This window comes from Perognathus longimembris, chromosome 2 (genome assembly GCF_023159225.1).
Source record: "Perognathus longimembris pacificus isolate PPM17 chromosome 2, ASM2315922v1, whole genome shotgun sequence".
In the NCBI taxonomy this organism is placed as follows: Eukaryota; Metazoa; Chordata; class Mammalia; order Rodentia; family Heteromyidae; genus Perognathus; species Perognathus longimembris.
Window position 1 is genome coordinate 9,187,200 of NC_063162.1, and position 19,780 is coordinate 9,206,979.

The 19,780-nt window shown below is 50.4% G+C and overlaps 1 protein-coding gene across 1 annotated transcript in view; it reads left to right on the forward strand.

Moving 5' to 3' along the window:
* Positions 1-13,207: 13,207 nt before the first annotated feature.
* Rgs10 (regulator of G protein signaling 10) overlaps positions 13,208-19,780 on the forward strand; it is a 36,510-nt gene continuing 29,937 nt past the window's right edge. The window contains exon 1 of the mRNA XM_048338134.1: positions 13,208-13,336. Within this exon, the coding sequence (XP_048194091.1) occupies positions 13,288-13,336 (49 nt within the window). The 5' untranslated portion in view covers positions 13,208-13,287. The remainder of the gene's footprint in view (positions 13,337-19,780) is intronic.

Here is a 19,780-nt window from a genome sequence, read left to right on the forward strand (position 1 = left end):
GTGTTTTTTTTTCTTAGTGTCTTTTATTACATAAATGTACTTTGCAGCTTGCCTTGAAACAGTGTGGTTAATTTCTATGTTAAAGTCCATTAAATGGACTTGAATTAAAGTGTAATCTCTGTATGCAGAGGAATAGAAATTTGTATCCTAGAAATGTGTCTAATGTGGAATACTTTGACTTAAATCTCATCACTTTGGGGTCTACAAATATGGAAACTATTATCATGGCTTAAGTTGGTCATTGGTATTAACTATGAGTAATGATGATTATCCTTGACAAACATAGATACTTTTGAAGTATATATACGCATTGCACCATCTGGGCATCTACCTAACACATTACAAACATTAACTTTGCGTTTTTGGCATATATTAGAAAAAATGTTACAGCGTTCAATGAGTTCTTTGAAATGCCTTCACTGTTGGGTATAGGATACACACCTGTAATCCAGCCCTCTGGAGACTGAGACAAGGATTTTTGAATTGGATGTGTGTCCTACATTTTGTAATGAAATATCCTAGTAGTTATGCTTATACTGAGGTTGCTATGAGATTTCAGTCCATGCCGTGTATACATGTATGTCTGTCTATCATTTCTTTATTTTTTGTGCTGGGGATTAAGAACCCAGGGTCACGAGCATGTTAGACAAAATGCTGTACCACTGAGTTATACCTCTGGCCCCCTACTTTCTTATCTTTTTTTGAGAGAGAGTCTCACTGTTACCTAGGTTGGGCTCAATCTGTGATCCTCCTGCCATAGCACTCCGAGTATTAGGATTACAGGAATGAGTCACCACTTCTAGATCCTTTGTATATAAGGGATTATTATTAATAATCGTGGCTTGAAAATGTGTTCTAAGTTATGTGAGATGGATATGTTTAATTAACTAATAGAGACAAGCTCTCATTACATAGCTCAGGCTGACCTCAGACTCAGGATCTTCCTTCTGCTTCAGCCTCCTTAGTTGCTGGGATTACAGGTGTGAGCCACCAAGAGTGACTAGTGTGGTGGTTTAAGTGCCAAATTAATGTGAAAACTGGTCTTCCACTTTCTTTCTGTTGGAAGTTGGGTTTGTTTTGAAAGGTAGTAGAGATAGGCTAGGTAGTATGAAAGGGTGCTTTAAAAATACAAGGGCACGAATGACTTGGTTTTAGAATTACCTGAATATGAAAGGTTCTGTTTATGAAGTATGAATAGGAGTGGGGAAAGTGTGTGTGTGTGAAAGATACTGAAGAGGAAAGGGGCAATAATAATTGATTTTTTAATAAAATTAGACATTTGGGGGGGGGGGAGGATCCACAGAATATGTGAGAGAAAGAGACAGGCCTGGGTCTTGAATTTAGGCTTGAGCACTGCTCCTGAGTGTTTGTGCCCAAGGTTAGCACTTGGTCATTTGAGCCACAGGTCTAATTCTGGATTTTTTGAGTAACTAGGATTACAGACATGAGCCACCAGTGCCCTGCTTCACTTGGTTATTTGTGTGGAAGAGTCATCCATATTTGGTATCACTGTTCCCACAACCCTTGGTGCTAGAGATCATACTCAGGACCTTGCACATGCTAAGTATGTCCTCTGTCACTAAGCTGTACTCTGAGCACTATCACTTCCCTTGTCTTCCCACCTTTTTCTTTTTTTCTTTTTTTGGCCAGTCCTGGGGCTTGAACTCACTCAGCAACTGGGTGCTGTCCCTGTGCTTTTCCATGCTCAAGGCTAGCACTCTACCACTTGAGCCTCAGCGCCACTTCAGGCTTTTTCTGCTTATGTGGTGCTGAGGAATTGAACCCAGGGCTTCATGCATGCTAGGCAAGTACTCTACCACTAGGCCATTCATTCTCAGCCCTCTTTTTTTTTTTTTTTTTTTTTTTGCCAGTCATGGGGCTTGAACTCAGGGCCTGAGCACTGTCCCTGGCTTCTTTTTGCTCAAGGCTAGCACTCTGCCACTTGAGCCACAGCGCCACCTCTGGCCCTTTCTATATATGTGGTACTGAGGAATTGAACCCAGGGCTTCATGTATACCAGGCAAGCACTCTTTCCACTAGGCCATATTCCCAGCCCCCTCTTTTTTTTTTTTTTTTTTTTGGCCAGTCCTGGGCTTTGGACTCAGGGCCTGAGCACTGTCCCTGGCTTCTTCCCGCTCAAGGCTAGCACTCTGCCACTTGAGCCACAGCGCCGCTTCTGGCCGTTTTCTGTATATGTGGTGCTGGGGAATCGAACCTAGGGCCTCGTGTATCCGAGGCAGGCACTCTTGCCACTAGGCTATATCCCCAGCCCCACCTCTTTTCTTTTTTAAAGAAAGTCTGTCTAGGTTGCACAGGCTTCCCTCAACTCCAGGATTTAAGAGACTAGCCTCTAGAGTAGTGAGAAGTACAGGTGTGTACTACTAATCCTGTCTCAGTTTTGAATTTGGCTTGAGATATTCACAAAATAAGGTAAACTGAAGTGATTTTGGATAGCTGTTGGGGAAAATCGAAGCAATTTTGTACTGAAAAGTAATCTGGTTACCTTGCCCCATTGTTGAACTTGGATGTGGACTTAGCTTGCCTGCAAACTTCTTTTTTACTTCATTCTTGAGCATTGATGCATTTTGCAAAATGCCTGGCCATTAAGTGTAACTAGAATTGTGGCATTTTAAGACCAGGTTTTGTTGTATATACTGGGTAGCTATACTGTGAATTTTTCTTCATTGGGTTTGGGTATACCCATACAAGTAATAAGTCCCAAAACCATTAGACAAGCATGAAAAATGTAACCATACATAACTGCATATTCTGAGAATTGATACTGTATATGTCAGTTTTTCACATTCAGTTCATTGGTAGAATTGAGGGTTGAATTTTCCATGTATCATTTATATTACTGCTTTTGCACAAGAATAAAGCTAATCTGTAGGTCTTAACATAGCTTTTAAAAGTTGGGAACTCTTGGGTTGGGAATATGGCCTAATGGTAGAGCGTTTGTCTTGAGCAAAACGAACAGGGACAGTGGTCAGGTCCTGAGGACTGACAAAAGAAAAAAATGAGAACTTTTTTTTTTTTATCTTAAGCTTCCTTTTGAACAAAGTGTGATAAAAACTAAACTTCCTTGAAAAATATTTTAACTGATTTCCTCTAGCTAGGCTGTATTTCAGCACGTGGCACAGCTTGTGCCATGTATCTTGTTTACAAAGATTCTGACCAGGAAAGGAGTGGTGTGGTGATGTATACTACAGAAGAAGAGAGTCAACTAAGGGGGTGTCTCTTGATTCAGGGGACACCAACCTGGGCCTAGGTAGCCCTGGGAAGATTTAGCGTTTGTGAGTAATCTAGGCTAGATATCGGTGTGGCTTATGAGCTATTGGCTTAAGATAATACACGTGTGTGTGTGTGTGTGTGTGTGTGTGCGCGTGTGTGTGTACGTACACATGGTCGTTTGAGCACATTTGCTGGTCCTTAGAACCTGGACAATATCCCTGAGCTGCTTTTGCTTAAGGGTAGCAGCACTCTACCACTTGAGCCAGAGCTCTACTTCTGACTTTTTTTGGGGGGAGTGAGGGGCAGAGTAGTTAATTGGAGGTTAAGAGTCTCATGGACTTTCCTGCTTTTTTTTTAGCCTTCTGAGTAGCAAGGATTACAGGTGTGAGCCACCAGCACTCAGCTTAATGACACCCATTTTTATCAAATCTAGGATTTGGAGCACATATTAGTGTTTTGCAATAATCAGTAAAATGTAAGATTAGGAGATGCTTTAAGATTCACATTTAATTTCGTATACTCAGGTGTGTAGGTTTGACAGGAGACAGCCCTTATTTGACTTTCTTCTCTACTACGCCTCACACCATTCCTTTCCTGGTCCAAATCTTTGTAAACACAGCACAACACATTCCTGGCAGCTTAGCTATATTGAGTGTGTGCGTGCACGCATACGCCTGCACACTGATCCTTTGGCTTGAACTCGGGAGGGCCTGGGTGCTATACATGAGGGGGTTTTTTTGCTACCACTTTGACCCACAGCTTCACTTCCAGCTTTTGGGTAGTTAATTGGCGATAAGAGCTTCACAGACGTTCCTGCCCAGGCTGACCTTGAACAACGATCCTCAGATCTCAGACTCCTGAGTACCTAGTATTGCATGTGTGAGTCACCACACCTGGCTGTATTCAATTCTTTGTCTTCCTCCGTGAGGATGGAGTAGATACTCTTCTTTCTTTTCCTTAACCTACACAAATTCTACGGCCTGCACAGGGCTTGGCACATTATAAACGTTGAGCTCAAGGACACTACTGAGGAAATAAAAGCAACATGTATTTTAGTTTTCCTCTTGAAACCAGGATACAACTTGGTGTTCTATTAGAGTAGCTTTAATTAGAATCAACTGGGTACTTAAGTGCAGGTTTGAGGACTCTACAGTTGTGAGTGAATTAGCCTAGATTTCCCCCCCCCCCCCGCCCTTCCTCCATACTGACCATGTCACAGTAACACTGGTAACACTGATCTTTTTTTAGAGTCAGTGATTTCTGTGACTGCCCCCAAGTATAGTTTGCCAAGTATCTTTCTGAAGTGATGGAAATGCACTTGGAACGGTAATGCTTGGGTGTGCCAGGTCAGAGCTCCTGCTCAGCACTCTTTTTTTTTTTTTTTTTTTTTTTTTGGCCAGTCCTGGGCCTTGAACTCAGGGCCTGAGCACTGTCCCTGGCTTCTTCCCGCTCAAGGCTAGCACTCTGCCACTTGAGCCACAGCGCCGCTTCTGGCCATTTTCTGTATATGTGGTACTGGGGAATTGAACCTAGGGCCTCGTGTATCCGAGGCAGGCACTCTTGCCACTAGGCTATATCCCCAGCCCCCTGCTCAGCACTCTTGAAGATGGGATAGTTGGGGTGCAGATAGCTTGGGGAGGGCTGCTTTTCAGGAAGAAGGGCGAGCCGCCAGTGTGGCAGGATTGGGTTTCTGAGATCTGAGTGTGACCACAGTGGAACTAGTGCTTGAAGTGGCCCTTTTTTTTTTTTTTTGGCCAGTCCTGGGCCTTGGACTCAGGGCCTGAGCACTGTCCCTGGCTTCTTCCCGCTCAAGGCTAGCACTCTGCCACTTGAGCCACAGCGCCGCTTCTGGCCGTTTTCTGTATATGTGGTGCTGGGGAATCGAACCTAGGGCCTCGTGTATCCGAGGCAGGCACTCTTGCCACTAGGCTATATCCCCAGCCCTGAAGTGGCCCTTTTTAATGTGTGCTTCAGAATTTTGTTTATACACTAGCATAGTAGGAAGTTTCTTCATTGTAAGAGCTAAGTAAGCTCTTTTGTAAGAGCTTCATTGTAAGAGCTAAGTAAGTAAAGCAAGTTAGGAAGACGTTAGCAAACCTTGGAAATGCTAACTGCTGTTCCTCCACCGCTTGATATCCCCCAGGGTAGGGTAAAATTAAACGTGTGTCATCGAATGATATTTGGCCTTTCTATCTTGAGGGCCAAATGTTTACTAAAAACTATTCTTCATTTGATTGGGTCTTAAATGTGTACCTTGAATCTGGATGTCCTGTAAAATATAGAGCTTTTAGATCTTAATAGATGTGAAAACTGTGCTTTTTCACAAATAGAGCCTTTCGGGGGGCTGGGAATATGGCCTAGTGGTAAACTGCTCACCTCGTATATATGAAGCCCTGGATTCGATTCCTCGGCACCACATATATAGGAAAAGCCGGAAGTGGCGCTGTGGCTCAAGTGGCAGAGTGCTAGCCTTGAGCAAAAAGAAGCCAGGGACAGTGCTCAGGCCCTGAGTTCAAGCCCTGGGACTGGCAACAAAAACAATACCAGACAAATAGAGCCTTCCTGATACTTACTATGTCAAGCAAATGCTTTGTTTCAACCTTAGATTTTCTGATGGGTTTATTATGCTTACTAGACAGATGACAATGCAAAATCAAAAAAGAAATCGTCACCTTAATAGGTCTTATTTTGATCTATTCTTTTATACCCTCATGTATATTTTTTTTATGCCTTTCAATGCCTTTCACTGCAGTGTCTGTGTGGTGTTGGGGATTGAATCCTGGACTTCAGGTGTGCTAGACACGTGCTGTACAACTGAGCTACAGCGCCAGCTTGCAATGTCTTCTTACCTTACCTCCAACACACACACACACACAATGCAGAAAAGGTTTTTAATAAGATTTTGCAGAAAAGTTTGCATCATATGAACAGCTTAGAATTTCCCCCAAAGTGGATGCATTCGTGTAGATGGCGTCAGGTGAGGAAATAGTTCCACTCGGGTTGTGTCGGTGGAGTTTGGGAGGTGGCGGGGCCTTCTCTTGACTTTGCATGTTGCCGACTTGACCGCGGGTCTCTGTGGCCCTGGGCTTCCTTTCGGTGCGACGCAGTGCTGCCACCCAGCGGCGGGCAGAGGACTGACACCGCGAGACGCCTGGGGAGGGATCGCCTTGCGAGCAGACCCTGTTAGGAGGCCTCTGCCGTATCCATGCAGAGTTGGTGACTTGGACAAGGTGGAGTTGGCCAGAAGTAGGGGGCTCTGGGTTTATCTGGAAGGTTCCTAGGTGGACTAGACGGGCGTTGGCTCTGAGATGAGTGCCTGGGCGGTGGCTGCGTGGCTGCCCTTCACGGGGACAGAGCAGGTGTGGGCAGGAGAAGGGTTGTGTTTTGAATACGGTGAGCATGAGGGTCCTTGAAGCCAAGCCAAGAATCTAGGCTGAAGGTCCAGGGGCGGGGGCTCTGCGGTCTGAAGGTGGCCCTTGACGTGGCCGGGGCAGGGCAGGCTCGTCATCGCCACCCAGGTGCAGGAGGTCTGCTGTGCGGGAGAAGGGGGCTTGTGCAGGGGAAAACAGGACAACTTAAGTTTCTGTTCACTTTTGCTGTGAACTTAACATTTCTCCAAAAATTAAAGTTGATACTTGTTTATTGAGGGCCAACACAGAGCCTTGCTTGAACTCAGGATCTGGGTGCTGCCCCTTAGCTTTCTCGCTCAAGGTGCTGGCTCCATCACTTGAGCCACCCCTCTACTTCTGGCTTTTTCCTGGCTAAGCTCCTGGCTCTAGCGATTTTTTTTTTAATGGATGTTATTCAGAGGCAATGAGAAAAGTGAGTCCAAGGGTCAGGCACACCGTGCCCCAGCACTCGGGTTGGGGGAGGTGGCGGTGGGGACAGCAGCCCTGGCAGAAGGAGAAGGACTGAAGGGGATGCTGTTCTAGAAGGCAGAGGGGAAGGAGCTCTTGACAGGATAAAATCCCCAGGACCATCAGGGAAGGCGGGCTGAGGACAGGGCTGGATTTCTCAAGGAGAACAGCACCCCTGGGTGGTGGAGATGGGGAGCAGAGAGAAGACAACTCCGAGGAGTCCAGCCGGGCTGGGCCGCAGTGAAATGGGGACATGACACGTTTTAGGTGTTTTTGTGTTTTAGGTCTGAGACCAGGATTCAGACTCCGTGCCTAACGCTGCCTTTCACTCATTGGCTAGCGTACTACCAACAGCCACTCCCTCAACCCCTTGTTTTGTATTAAAGTGTGTTATTTCATTTAAAAATAGTTCATAACAGCTAGGTGCTAGTGGCCCAAGCCTGTAATCCTAGCTACTCACGAGGCTGAGATCTGAAGATTGAGGTTCAAAGCGAGCCTGAGCAAAAAAGTCTGTGACACTCTTTATCTACAGTTAACCAGCAAAAGGCTTGAACTGGAGGTGTGGCTCAAGGGGTAGAGTGCTAGGCTTGAGAAAAAAAAAAGCCGAGTAAGAGTACAGGCCCTGGGTTCAAGCATCAGTACTGTCACAAAGTTAACTGGAGGCTGAGGGACAGTGACAGAACATTAGACTGGGGGCTGTGTGCATGTATGGAAGTATCACAATATAACTCCCTTGTGGGGCTGGGAATATGGCCTACTGGTAAAGTGCTCACCTCGTATACATGAAGCCCTGGGTTCGATTCCCCAGCACCACATATATAGAAAACGGCCAGAAGTGGTGCTGTGACTCAAGTGGCAGAGTGCTAGCCTTGAGCAAAAAGAAGCCAGGGACAGTGCTCAGGCCCTGAGTTCAAGCCCCAGGACTGGCAAAACAAAAACAACCCCCTTGTACAACTAATGGCTGTTAATAAAAACTTTAAAGGTAATTGACAAGTCAAAACTAAATATTCTAAGTATATAGTAGGTTTACAGTGTCTACAATGTGATTGTTGAGTAAGCCCCTCAGGTCCCACGCTGAATGAGGTCCTGCAACTCGTTCATCTTACAACTACATCTTTCAACAACATCTCCCTGACACCTGAACTGCCCTCCTCCTTTCAATTCCCATAAATTTGACACTCCTAGATTGAATTGTGTTATTTGTCTCTCTGGCTCTGGCTTATTTCATTTAGCCTCATGCCTTCCAAGTTTATCCACAGTGACACAGATAACAGGACTTCTTTCTATTTTTACAAGCTGATTGTTTTGAGAATGGAGAAATGCAAGTTTCAGTATAAGCTGATAGAATTAATCTGTCTTGTTTAAATGGAAAGTCTGACTAGGACTGAGGCATATATACACTGTCTTCATGCATCTTCATGGATACAGAGTAGCTCCAGGGAGAGGCGCTCTCCAGTGATACTCCTGCCCACAGTCAGGACCTGCCAAACACAGGTTCTGCTGCTGTCTAAGCCTCGGTTTTCTCATCTGCAGCACAAGATGATGACTCCTCCTTTGAGCTGTGATATGCCAGGAACGTGTGACTGTAAATGCAAGAGAGATCAAAGATGGGAAAGGCCGATGGCTTGCTTCTTCCATGGGAAATTGAGTTGTTTTGTTTTTGTTAGTCGTGGGGCTTGAACTCTGGGCCTGGGTACTGTCCCTGAGCTCTTCAGCTCAAGGCTAGCTCTCTACCACTTTGAGCCACAGCACAGCACCACTACCAGTTTTCAAGTGGTTAATTGGAGATAAGAGTCTCATGGGACTTTTCTGTCAGGCTGGCTTCAAACTGCAGTCCTCAGATCTCAGCCTCCTGAGCAGATAGGATTACAGACATGAGCCACCAGAATCTGGCCTGAAATTGAGAGTTTTAAGAAAGCAAAGCTAATGTAAAAAATGAGGGCTTACATATTGGTAGTGCTAAATCCAGTGAAGATTTCAACCCATTTCTTATTACTGAATCCCCCATCTTGCCCTAATTTCAAAGTGCATACACTGCAGATATTTTGCACGAAGAAGGAAATATACTAAAGCAAATCACTCAATATCCTGTCATCCAGAGGTAAATGCTAGAAACATTGGTGTGTAGTTAACTGGTAGCTTTGTATATATAAATATATACAACTGCAAATGTTCTGTATGTTTATAGCCTGCTTTATTTCAATGGAAGCATCATACGCGTGCTCACAGTGTCAAATAGCCTACACATAGTCTATTACAACTGTGTTAGAAAATAAAGGCGTCAGGACCCATGCCTATAATCTCAGCTACTCAAGAGGCGGGGATCTGAGGACCAAGGTTTGAAGTCAGTCTGACCAAGAAAGTCTGAGGCTCTTAGCTCTAATTAACCAGCAAAAAGCTAATAGTAGAGCTGTGGCTCAAGTGGTAGATTGCTAGCCTTGGATGAAAAAGCTAAGGGACTGTACCCAAGCCCTGAGTTCAACCCCAGTACCATCACACACACAAAAAGGATATGTTCGAGTGAGCATTTTCAGCTACTGGAAAAAAGTATTACCACACACATAAATCTTTGCATTATTCTTTGATATGAATGACAACTCGTAGAATAATATCTAGTTGTCTAATAAACATGTTGAAGACTCCTAAATACTACCAAATCACGCATCGTACTATATTTGCCTCTCCTGACCTTCCGAGGATTGGGGTTTGTAACATTTACCCCACACTATTAGTAGCCTGCCAACTTCCTATACTTAAATAATAATAACAACAACAATAATAATAGAGCTGCTTGTCCCTCACCCCTGTAATCCTAGCTACTCAAAATGCTGAGATCTGAGGGTCACAGTTTGAACCTAGCGCAGGCAGGAAAGTTCATGAGATTCTTTCTTCGAATTAACCACTGAAAAGTTGCGTGGAGGGGTGGCTCAAGTTGTAGAGTGCCATCCTTGAGTGAAAAAGCTAAGGGACCGAGTCCAGGCTCTGAGTTCAAGCCACAGTACTGACACCAAAAAAACAAAGCCCACTTTATTTTGGGACTTGAACTTGGGGCTTGAACTTCACCACTTGTACCATACCTATAGCCCTTTTTGCTTTAGGCTATTTTTCCAGATAAGAGTGTCTCCTTTAGCATGGCCGACCTGTGATCTACCTGTTTCCTATGTATACAGCTGGGATCACAAATGTGTACCATTATACTTGGCTTGTCCACTGAGATGAAGACTCACTAACTTCTTCACCATGCTGGTCTCCAACCATGATGCTCTTGATCTCTGCTTTCCAGGTAGCAAGGATTACAGGGCTAAGCTCTCAGACCATCCAAAAGCCACTTTTGCCTGTGTGTAGGTTAAAGCTTATTATCAAAACAGGTCTTGGAGGAGGAGGAAGAGTAATTCAGATGCCAGTAATTTTTGTGAGCCTACATGTGCTGGGCACAAGGCCAGATGCTGTTTTGTTTATTTCTGCTGTTCAACACCCCCTTGGAATGTAGGTGTCATCCCTTCCTCTGGTCCCCTGAGGCTGTGCTGTGCCCAAGGAGACACAGCTGGACCTCTGCATGGTCAGGCTTGGTACCCAGGCCTCTCTACCTCTAGTAGAGAGGGTACTTATGTATTTACTTCCTGCTTCCAACTGGCCTTACATAGTCTTGTAATCCTGGTCATAAGAGAGAAACTCTAAAATAGATTCATAGCTTTCCATTTTCTTTAAGGTTTCTGAGTAAAACATGTTGACCTCAAAAGCCTTCTGAATTTTGTTTTTGGGAGACTTACTCCAGGCTTTTTCTTCTCACCTGATCTGAAGGTCATTGAACCAAAGGCAAAAAGTTTCTTCTTGAGGGCTGAGAATATGGCCTAGTGGTAGAGTACTTGCCTTGCATAAATGAAGCCCTGGGTTGGATTCTTCAGCACCACATATATAGAAAAAGACAGAAGTGGCACTGTGGCTCAAGTGGTAGAGTGCTAGCCTTGAGCAAAAAGAAGGCAGGGACAGTGCTCAGGCTCTGAGTTCAAGCCCCAGGACTGGCAAAAAAAAAAAAGTGTCTTCTTTCACAAATAGGCTAGCATGGTTTGGAAGCCTGAGGGGGGGCAGGATTGGGGGGGGGGGGCTAGGGGTGAGAGCGCTGGACTGAACTTGGTGCTGGGCGGCTCCAAGGCAGAAGAAAACTACAGGCAGGACCTGAATGTGTGCTCTGGTAGGGAAGAGGTTTTATAACTTTCATTGTTTTGGTCTTCAGCACACTACACATTGAAAACCGGCTTTTGGATTGTTGGACACTTAGAGTCCCCCAAACAACAACAAAAAAAAATTAAACTGTATACGTTATGTTAATCCTTAGTCATGGTCTTTAGTACTATTTGATATGATAATGGGACGGTAAAAGTGATTTGAAGCTGTTCCGATTTTTCCCCTTAATTTGGGAAAGGGCTGAGGTTCTTAGCTCAGGAAAGACGCCGAGCAGAGCGTTTGGCTGGCTGGGCCCGACTTCTGCCATTGTTTGTCTCCTTATTTCCTGCCTTAGGATTACTTGTGATTTAGTCTCTGGGGAAGTTTTCTCAGGAGGTGTGTCCCACAAATTCTGTTATTGTGAAGGAAGCACAGTGAGTGATCTCATTGAGATCCCCAACTCGGTCAGTATTTAAAATCCCACTCTTGACCAAGTCCGGAGTCTATGCAAGCGTTGTTTCAACGGAACAGAAGCTTGCCCCTGGAGTTGGCCTATAAGAGGGCATTTGGGGGTGGGGGGTGGGGGTCCTGGGGCTTGCCTGGACGCTGTCTTGGGGCCCTAGTGTTCAAAGCCAGTGCTCCACCTCTGTGAGCCACGTTTGTAAAGACCGGCCTGGAAGCCCGGTTGGGAGGCTCTTCGCCTGCCCCGTGGGCTCCTCTGCTCGGTGTCTGCAGGCGGGTGCGGCTGCCCGGTGGGAAAGGACACTGAGAGGCGTCGGGAGAGAAATGAGAGGCGACCGGAGGGACAGCGCCGGGGTGGGATCGGGACTGTGGGATGGGCAGAGGGAGGACGAACGGACAGAACAGGAAGCTCAGAATAGAAGATGAAAAAGAAAGTGCCAGCTAGTGAAAATCCTGCAGAAGAATGGGGGGGGGGGGGAGACGACGACTGGGGAATGCTTAGAAAAATAGCAATTAGTACAGCTAAAAATAAAGACCAATTTAGAGACAAAGCCAGATACACAAGGAGAAAGGGAAGGGAAAAAAAAAAAACTCGCCAGAAAGGCAATTCCTTGCAAACTAAATGCTCAAGAAAATGGGGCTCATGACCCCGATTCCTCCTCGGGCAGCTTTGTGGAAGAACTCAGCCGACAGACGAGGCGGGGTGGCGCGCTGCGCAGGTGACCGGCGGAGAGGGGGGGGGGGGGGAGGCGACGGGACCCGGAGTCCTGGGGGGACCTGAGCGGTTCCAGTCTGGAGGCGAGAAGTTCCTGCCGCCGGCGACCGCCGTGGTCCCCCAAGTTACCGAGGAGTCGGGGCGCCGCGCGCGCGCGCGTCCCCGGGGCCTCGGGCCCAGGACGCACGGCGCCAGCTTCCTGGCGCCCACTCGCGGCGGCACGACTCCCGCGCGCGGGCCCCGCACCGCCCCGCGGCCGCCCCGGAGCCCTGGCGGCGCCGCACGGCAAGGACCGGGGAGCTCCGATCGCCGGGGTGGGGGACGCCACGGCGGTGGAGCCGCGCGCCCGCCTCGTCAAGCCAGTCCCCCCCCCCCCCCAACACACACCCCCCCCCCCACACATCCCGGGCTGCCGGGAGCGGGCGGGAAGCCGGGGTGGGCTGGGGAGTGGAAAGCCCGGCCCGGGGATGAGGGGGAGAGCGGGGCACGAAAGGGGTCCCGGCCCCCGCCAGCCCCCCGGGCGGGGCTCCGAAGTCCTGGGCGGCGCCGGTTCCCTTCGGGTGTGCTTGGCATCCCGGGCTCCGGGATGGGGATCACCGGGGTGAGGGGGGCGGGGGTCCCCCCGGCGCGGGCGGGCTGGGCGCGAGGAGCGCGCCACGCGGCGCCCCGCGGGGAGGAGGCGGCGGGCGGGGGCCGGGCGCGCCGGGGCGGAGCCGCGCGGGCTCCTCCTCCTCCTCCCTGCCCTCGGCGCCCTCCTCCTTCCCTCCCTCACCGTCCTCCTCCTCCTCCTCGCTTTCCTGGGGCTCGGCCGCCGCGCCGCGGGGCTGCTCCACCTTGGGAGCCCGGGCACCCGCGGCGATGTTCAACCGCGCCGTGAGCCGCCTGAGCAGGAAGCGGCCGCCGTCAGGTAAGCGGCTCCGGGACCCGCGGGGCCGGCGACCGGGACTCCGCGGGGGGAGACCGCGAGGAGCCGCCCCTGCCGGCGCTGCCCGCCGGGCATCCTTCCCGGCCTCGGGGACTCGGGCGTGGCTTGGAGGTGCCTCCCCGACGGGCGCCCCGGCTGCCCCGCCGCTGCCCCGGGGCTCGGTGCGCGCTCCCCGGGCTCGCAGCCGGGCGGCCGAGCGCGGGGCTGCAGAGTCGCGCGGGGAGGAAGTTTGGCTGGAAGGGGGAAGAGCCGGGGTTTGCTTTTTAATGAGCGCCTGGGTGGGAAAGAAGAACCAAAACCCCCCAAACTCTGGAGGTGGAGTGTGGGATCCAGGTTCTGGAAGCCGCACGCCGGGCGGCGGGCTCTCCCTCCTCCGGGCGGCGGGCGTTGGTGGGATGGGCGCCCGCCCGCCCGGGGTGGGGAGGGAGGCGCGGCGGGACCTCGGGCATCCCGGGGGCCGTGGGGCCGCGAAGGTGGCTCCCCGCCGGCGTGGAGAAGGTGCCCGAGTGGTTTGCCTGGGCCAAGCCCTGACATGGCAGCCGGGGCCGTCGTCGCGGACCATCCTCCGCCACAGCCCGGCGGGACCTCGGGAACCACGCGCCCCCTTCGGGCGTCACACCGGCCCGGACCCGCGGAGCGCGAGCGCTTCCTGCGGACCACGTCGCCAGTGCTGTCTCCTCACCCCGGCCAGAGGGGGGAACCGAAGCTAGGAGTGTTGGGTTAACTCGCCCCAAGCCACACACCTGCTAGGAGGAGCTTTCCAACTCCCCCCGCCTGGCTCTGGTTCAGAGCTTCCCTGTCGCCCCCTCCAGCAATTCGCTTCTGCAAAGCGCCCCGAGGTGGCACGGCGGCGGCTCCCGCCTCCCCTCACATCAAGCGTGGTGTGAGAGGCTGCAGCCATCCGGTCTGGATCTGGATGGCACCTCCACCACGGGGCAGCCTGCGCCCGCGAATCTCCTCATTGAGCACTTCATTGGAGCCTGCCTGCCCTCCACCCGTCCAGCTTAGGCAGATCATTCCACTTACATGTTTAGGACAGCTTTAATAAACTCAGGTTTCCTAGGGTTACTGTAACGCTATTATATACTGTCAGTGGTCAGAGGGTGTGGATGATGGGTGCGCGCGGACCTTGCCGTGTGGTGATTGGAACTTGCATTCTGGAGTGCAGCCCTGAAGATCTGACACTGAACAAGTCGCAGCGCCTCTAAGGGCTGCAGTTTCAAATATGTTGCATTAGGTTTGGCCCAAACCGGCTTGCAAGAGCCGATTGTTGAGCCGGGTGTTGGTGGTTCATGTCTGTAATCCTATCTACTCGAGAGGCTGACATCTGAGGATCTAGCTTTAAAGTAGTCCAGGCAGGAAAGTTTGTGAGACTCATTTCCAGTTAGCCAGTGACTCAAGTGGTAGAATTCCATCCTTTGAGCTGATAAGCTAAGGAAGAGCCCAAGGCCCAGTGTGGCATTAAAAAAAAAAAAAAGTCACTTGTTAAATATTCAAGAAATTTGGGAACTGGTTGCTAAGCTTGAAATTAGCCATGGTGATATATATATATATATATATATATATATATATATATATATATTTATTTACATCATGGAAATCAGCAGATGCTAGAAATCAAGGCTTGGCGCCTTGGGGGTGAGTTTCCCCACCAGTAAAGTGGGTTTCACAGGGCCCCGGGCTTACCTTCACTAAAACCTGCAAGCCTGGCACATGAGAAACGTGTATCGTTTACTAGCTCTGTCTTTTCTGTTTTATCCTAGTATAAATAGAGCTGCCACGAATATCTCCATGCAGGTTGCTCATTGCTTTGGATCATATTTGGGATGAAGACTCACAAATAGAACCAATGAATCATGGGAGACACATGGATTTAGGGTGGTTTTGCATTTTTTTTTTTTTTTTGGCCAGGTTGTACCCTCCCAAAAAAGACTTAGGGCAGTTTCTGGAACCGCAGTGTGCTGTACCTGAATCAGGGCAACAGACTTAAAGCCTGCTGAGATGGGATGGGGTGGGGGGGTCAGTAGCCTGCCTGTCCCAAGCTGGATTTCCTTGGAATGTTTAGGTAAATGCATGCTCTCCACAGGCAAGGAGACATGAGCCCCTGCCAGGTGGTCACCAGAGCCAGCAGCAGGAAAAGGAGCCAAATGAGACAGGGAGAATGAGGGCCACGGGCAGAAGTCTTGGGAAGCCAGCCAAGTGTAGATTCTACTGACTTTGGGGTGGGAATCTTGATTTCTTTTCCTTCAGATCTCGGAATTGGACTCAGGGTCCTGCATATGCTAAGCAAGCACTCTCCCACCAAGCCACCCCCAGCCGAATTATTTTTTTCTTAAAGAGTCTCTTGAAATTGTATAAGCTCAGGCCCCACAAAAGCAAGATCCACCCCTGCATGAGCACTGAGTTGGGCCTGGCTGCAATCCTGTCTCCTAGAGAGCCTCTCATTAGACCTCCTGCAAAATCTGATTGAAGTGATACCTGTAAAAGGAGGGCTTTGCATTCTTACCCCTACTTCCAAGGTCCAGAGGAATTAGTCTCCTTTCAAGCTTTTGCAGTGTGCCTTCCACTAACTAGATGGGGCTGGAGGGAGCTTGATAGAAGTGAGCTTCCAGCTGGGCGCCGGTGGCTCACGCCTGTGATCCTAGCCACTCAGGAGGCTGAGATCTGAGGATCACAGTTCCAAGCCAGCCTGGGCAGAAAAGCCTGAGAGACTCATCTCCAGTTCACCAGCAAAAAGCCTGAAGTAGAGCTGTGACTCTAGTGATAGGAGTGCCAGCCTGGAGCAACAAAGCTAAGGGACAGCACTCATGCCCTCAGTTCAAACCTCATTATGGCACGCGCATGCGTGCATGCATTTGGACCCATGGCTCGGATTTGCCATTTCAGTCATGGGGAGGTGAGTTGGCTGTGTGTGTGTGTGTGTGTGTGTGTGCTGGTCCTGGGGTACTCAGCTTGTCCCTCACAACAACTCGCATTATTGGAAGGTGCACAACTGACAAGCAACGTTGGGGTCACACGTCTGCCTCCCCCTCCCCCTCGTGGCTCCCCCAAGCCAGGTCAAGGGGTGACCTGTCAGGAGGATTCTCACCCTGCCAGGCAGGCCACCCGGGCCTGTTGTACATTATCCCATTAAACTCTTGGGAACCGTTGCAGATTTATGGCTGGGCTTAAGTTTTTATTTAAAGATGACAGTCTGCATAGCAGTTTAACGTCTTTGTTTTAACAACCCAGCAGCGGAGCATCTTGGCAGCTGGGGACACTTTTCTGCAGAGCCTCATGGGCTGGTTCAGGAGAAGGAGGTCGGCCTGGCCCGCGGGGACAGAGCGGCCAGGCCCGGGAAGATATCTTGTGCCCGTGAAGTCCGCCCAGGAGCCCTCTGAGTCTGTAGACCCAACTTCTGACCCCCAAGTGAAGCCTACCGACGGTGGGCGGGTGGAGGGGGGGGGTTCCTGATGCTTTCTTGGCTACCACTGGTCTGTAATTAATTAATGTGTGTGTGTGTGTGCTAGTACTGGGGCTTGAACTCAGGCTTGAGTGCGTTTCCTTACCTTTTTTTGCTCGAGGCTGGGTCTCTACCACTTGCCCACCTCGTCACTTCGGGCTTGCTGCTGGTTACTGGGAGCAGCGTCTCACAGACTTCGCTGCTCAGGCTGGCTTTGAATCGCCGCCCTCACATCTCCACCTCCCGAGTAACTAGGATTACAGGCGTGAGCCACCCATGCCCAGCCTGAATTTGGTCTTCTGTCTCGTTTCCTCACGGGTGACAGACTTGGAGACCTGGGCTGGGGCCTGGCGTGGGCATTTCTTAGTGTTTCCTGGGTGAAGGAGCTGCTCCCCTCTCCAGGCTGAGTAATCCTCTCAGCCCTCTGAGGCTGGAACCTGCTGTTTCAATGGTACTAAATATACTTCCACCGGTTCCTTCTGCTTCCCCAGATAGCCGTCCGCTGCAGCAGCCTGGGGGTGGCCGTGGGAGCTGAGGGGGCCCGGGCAGGCGCAGCAGCCCCTGATAAGAGCTGTCAGGAGGCGTCCCCTGCATGGAGACAGTCCCCTACAGACTTCCCGGCTCTGCCACGAGCTCAGGCCAGCGTGGCCAGCCCGGCTGCCCCTCTGTGGGCTGCTCAGGGACACCCCTAGCCTGGCCCACCTTTCCTCCCTGTTCTAGTACCCCTGGAACCTGTTTTTAAAGTAGGTAGCCGATAAAGGAGAACACCACGAGGTATTCAGGCAGGAGAGAAAGTTTATTACTGAATTGCTGGCCCGTGGCTGAGATGATGCATGGCCGGAGAGAAGGGGCCACCCCCAGCCCACCCCGCCCTGCCTTATCTAGGGTAGGGGCAGGTAGGTGTGGCCAGGTAGATTAGGATGTGACCTCCGGGAAGGGGGAGGTGACTGCCTCCAGGTATGCCGGTTACCCAGGTAACTGGGTGGAGACTTCACCAGGTGGGGGGCATCTGCTTGGAGCCCTCCCAGGGCGGGCCTTACACTCCCCACTCTGGGTCTGAGGGGATAGACACCCCCACCTCTGTGCCTTTTGTTCCTCCAGTGTATTCTCCGATTTGTCCCAAGGCTTTGCTCACCCTGCTTCAGGCTTCGCTGTCCCCCTGTCCCCCGCCCCCGGGCAGTGCAGCGTGCTGAGCAGAAGGGAGCGGGAAGGAGCTGTCCCCACGCCACGGAGCTCACGAAGGGACGGGGATTTGTCCTAAGCCGGCCCTTAGCAGAGGAAATGTCTTGAGACAGAGGACATGCCTTGGGACTTAGTCTAGGGCTACCTGAATATGCATGATGAATAGCTAGTCACCTGCTTACCTAGATTTAGAAGGTCGGCAGAGTGGCTCATGCCTGTAATCCTAGCTGTTTGGAAAGTGGGCATCAGGAAGATTGTAGTTCAAGGTCAGCCCAAGAAAAACTGCAAGACCCCATTTCCACTAATACACCTGAGAGTGGAGGTAGGAGCCTGTTGTCCCAGCTGTGTGGAGCGTGTAAACAGACTTGTCCTACAGGCCAGCCTGGCATCAAGATGTTTTCTTTAAAATAACCAGGACAAAAAAGGACTAGAGACATGGCTCCATGTAATAGAATACACTAACAAGCACAAGGTCTTGAGTTCAAGCCCTAGTATTTCCCCCAAACACACACACACACACACACACACACACACACACACACACACACAGAATAGATATGAAGGTAACCAGGCAACTTCTGGTCCCATCTTAATTCATGGTGCTTCCTTCATTTATTGAATCTATTTTTTTTTTTTTTTTTTTTTTTTGCCAGTCCTGGGCCTTGGACTCAGGGCCTGAGCACAGTCCCTGGCCTCTTTTTGCTCAAGGCTAGCACTCTTACCACTTGAGCCACAGCGCCACTTCTGGCCATTTTCTATATATGTGGTGCTGGGGAATTGAACCCAGGGCTTCATGTATACGAGGCAAGCACTCTTGCCACTAGGCCGTATCCCCAGCCCTGAATCTATTTTTATTTTTGTCGGTCTTGGGGCTTGAACTCTGGGCCTGAGCAGTGTCCCTGAGCTCTTCAGCTCAAGGCTAGCACTCTGCCACTTGAGCCACAGTGCCACTTCCAGTTTTCTGGTGGTTAATTGGAGATAAGAGTCTCATGGACTTTCCTGGCTGGGCTGGGTTTGAATTGTGATCCTCAGACCTCAGCCTCCTGGGTAGTTAGGATTACAGGCATGGAGCCTGGCCATTTATTGACTCTTTTACACTGCTTTTCTTCCCAGGCTCTGCAGCCAGTCTTCCTGGGTGTATGAGGGTTGGGGGAGTGTGTGTGTGTGTGTGTGTGTGTGTGTGTGTGTGTGAGAGAGAGAGAGAGAGAGAGAGAGAGAGAGAGAGAGAGCAAGAGCTCCGAGCTTCCCTTCCTTGCTCTGGTTGTTGCTTCTTCTTCCCCTTCCTCTTCCACTTCCTCCTCTTCTTCCCCTTCCCCTCCTCCTCCTCCTCCTCCTCCTCCTCCTCTTCTTCTTCTTCTTCTTTTTCTTCTTCCTCTTCTCCTCCTCCTCTTCCTCCTCCTCCTCTTCTTCTTCTTCCTCTTCTCTTCCTCCTCCTCCTCCTCCCCCTCCTCCTCCTCCTCCCCCTCCTCCTCCTTCTCCCCCTCCTCCTCCTCCTCCCCCTCCTCCTCCTCCTCCTCCCCCTCCTCCCCCTCTTCCCCTCCTCTCCCTCCTCCTCCTCCCCCTCCCCCTCCCCCTCCTCCTCCTCCTCCCCCTCCTCCTCCTCTCCCTCCTCCTCCTCCCCCTCCTCCCCTCCTCTCCCTCCTCCTCCTCCTCTTCCTCCTCCTCCTCCTCCTCTTCTTCTTCTTCCTCTTCCGCCTCCTCCTCCTCCTCCTTTTCTTCCTCCTCTCCTCCCCCTCCTCCTCCTCCTCCTTTTCTTCCTCCTCTCCTCCCCCCCCTCCTCCTCCTCTTCTCTCCTTTCTCCT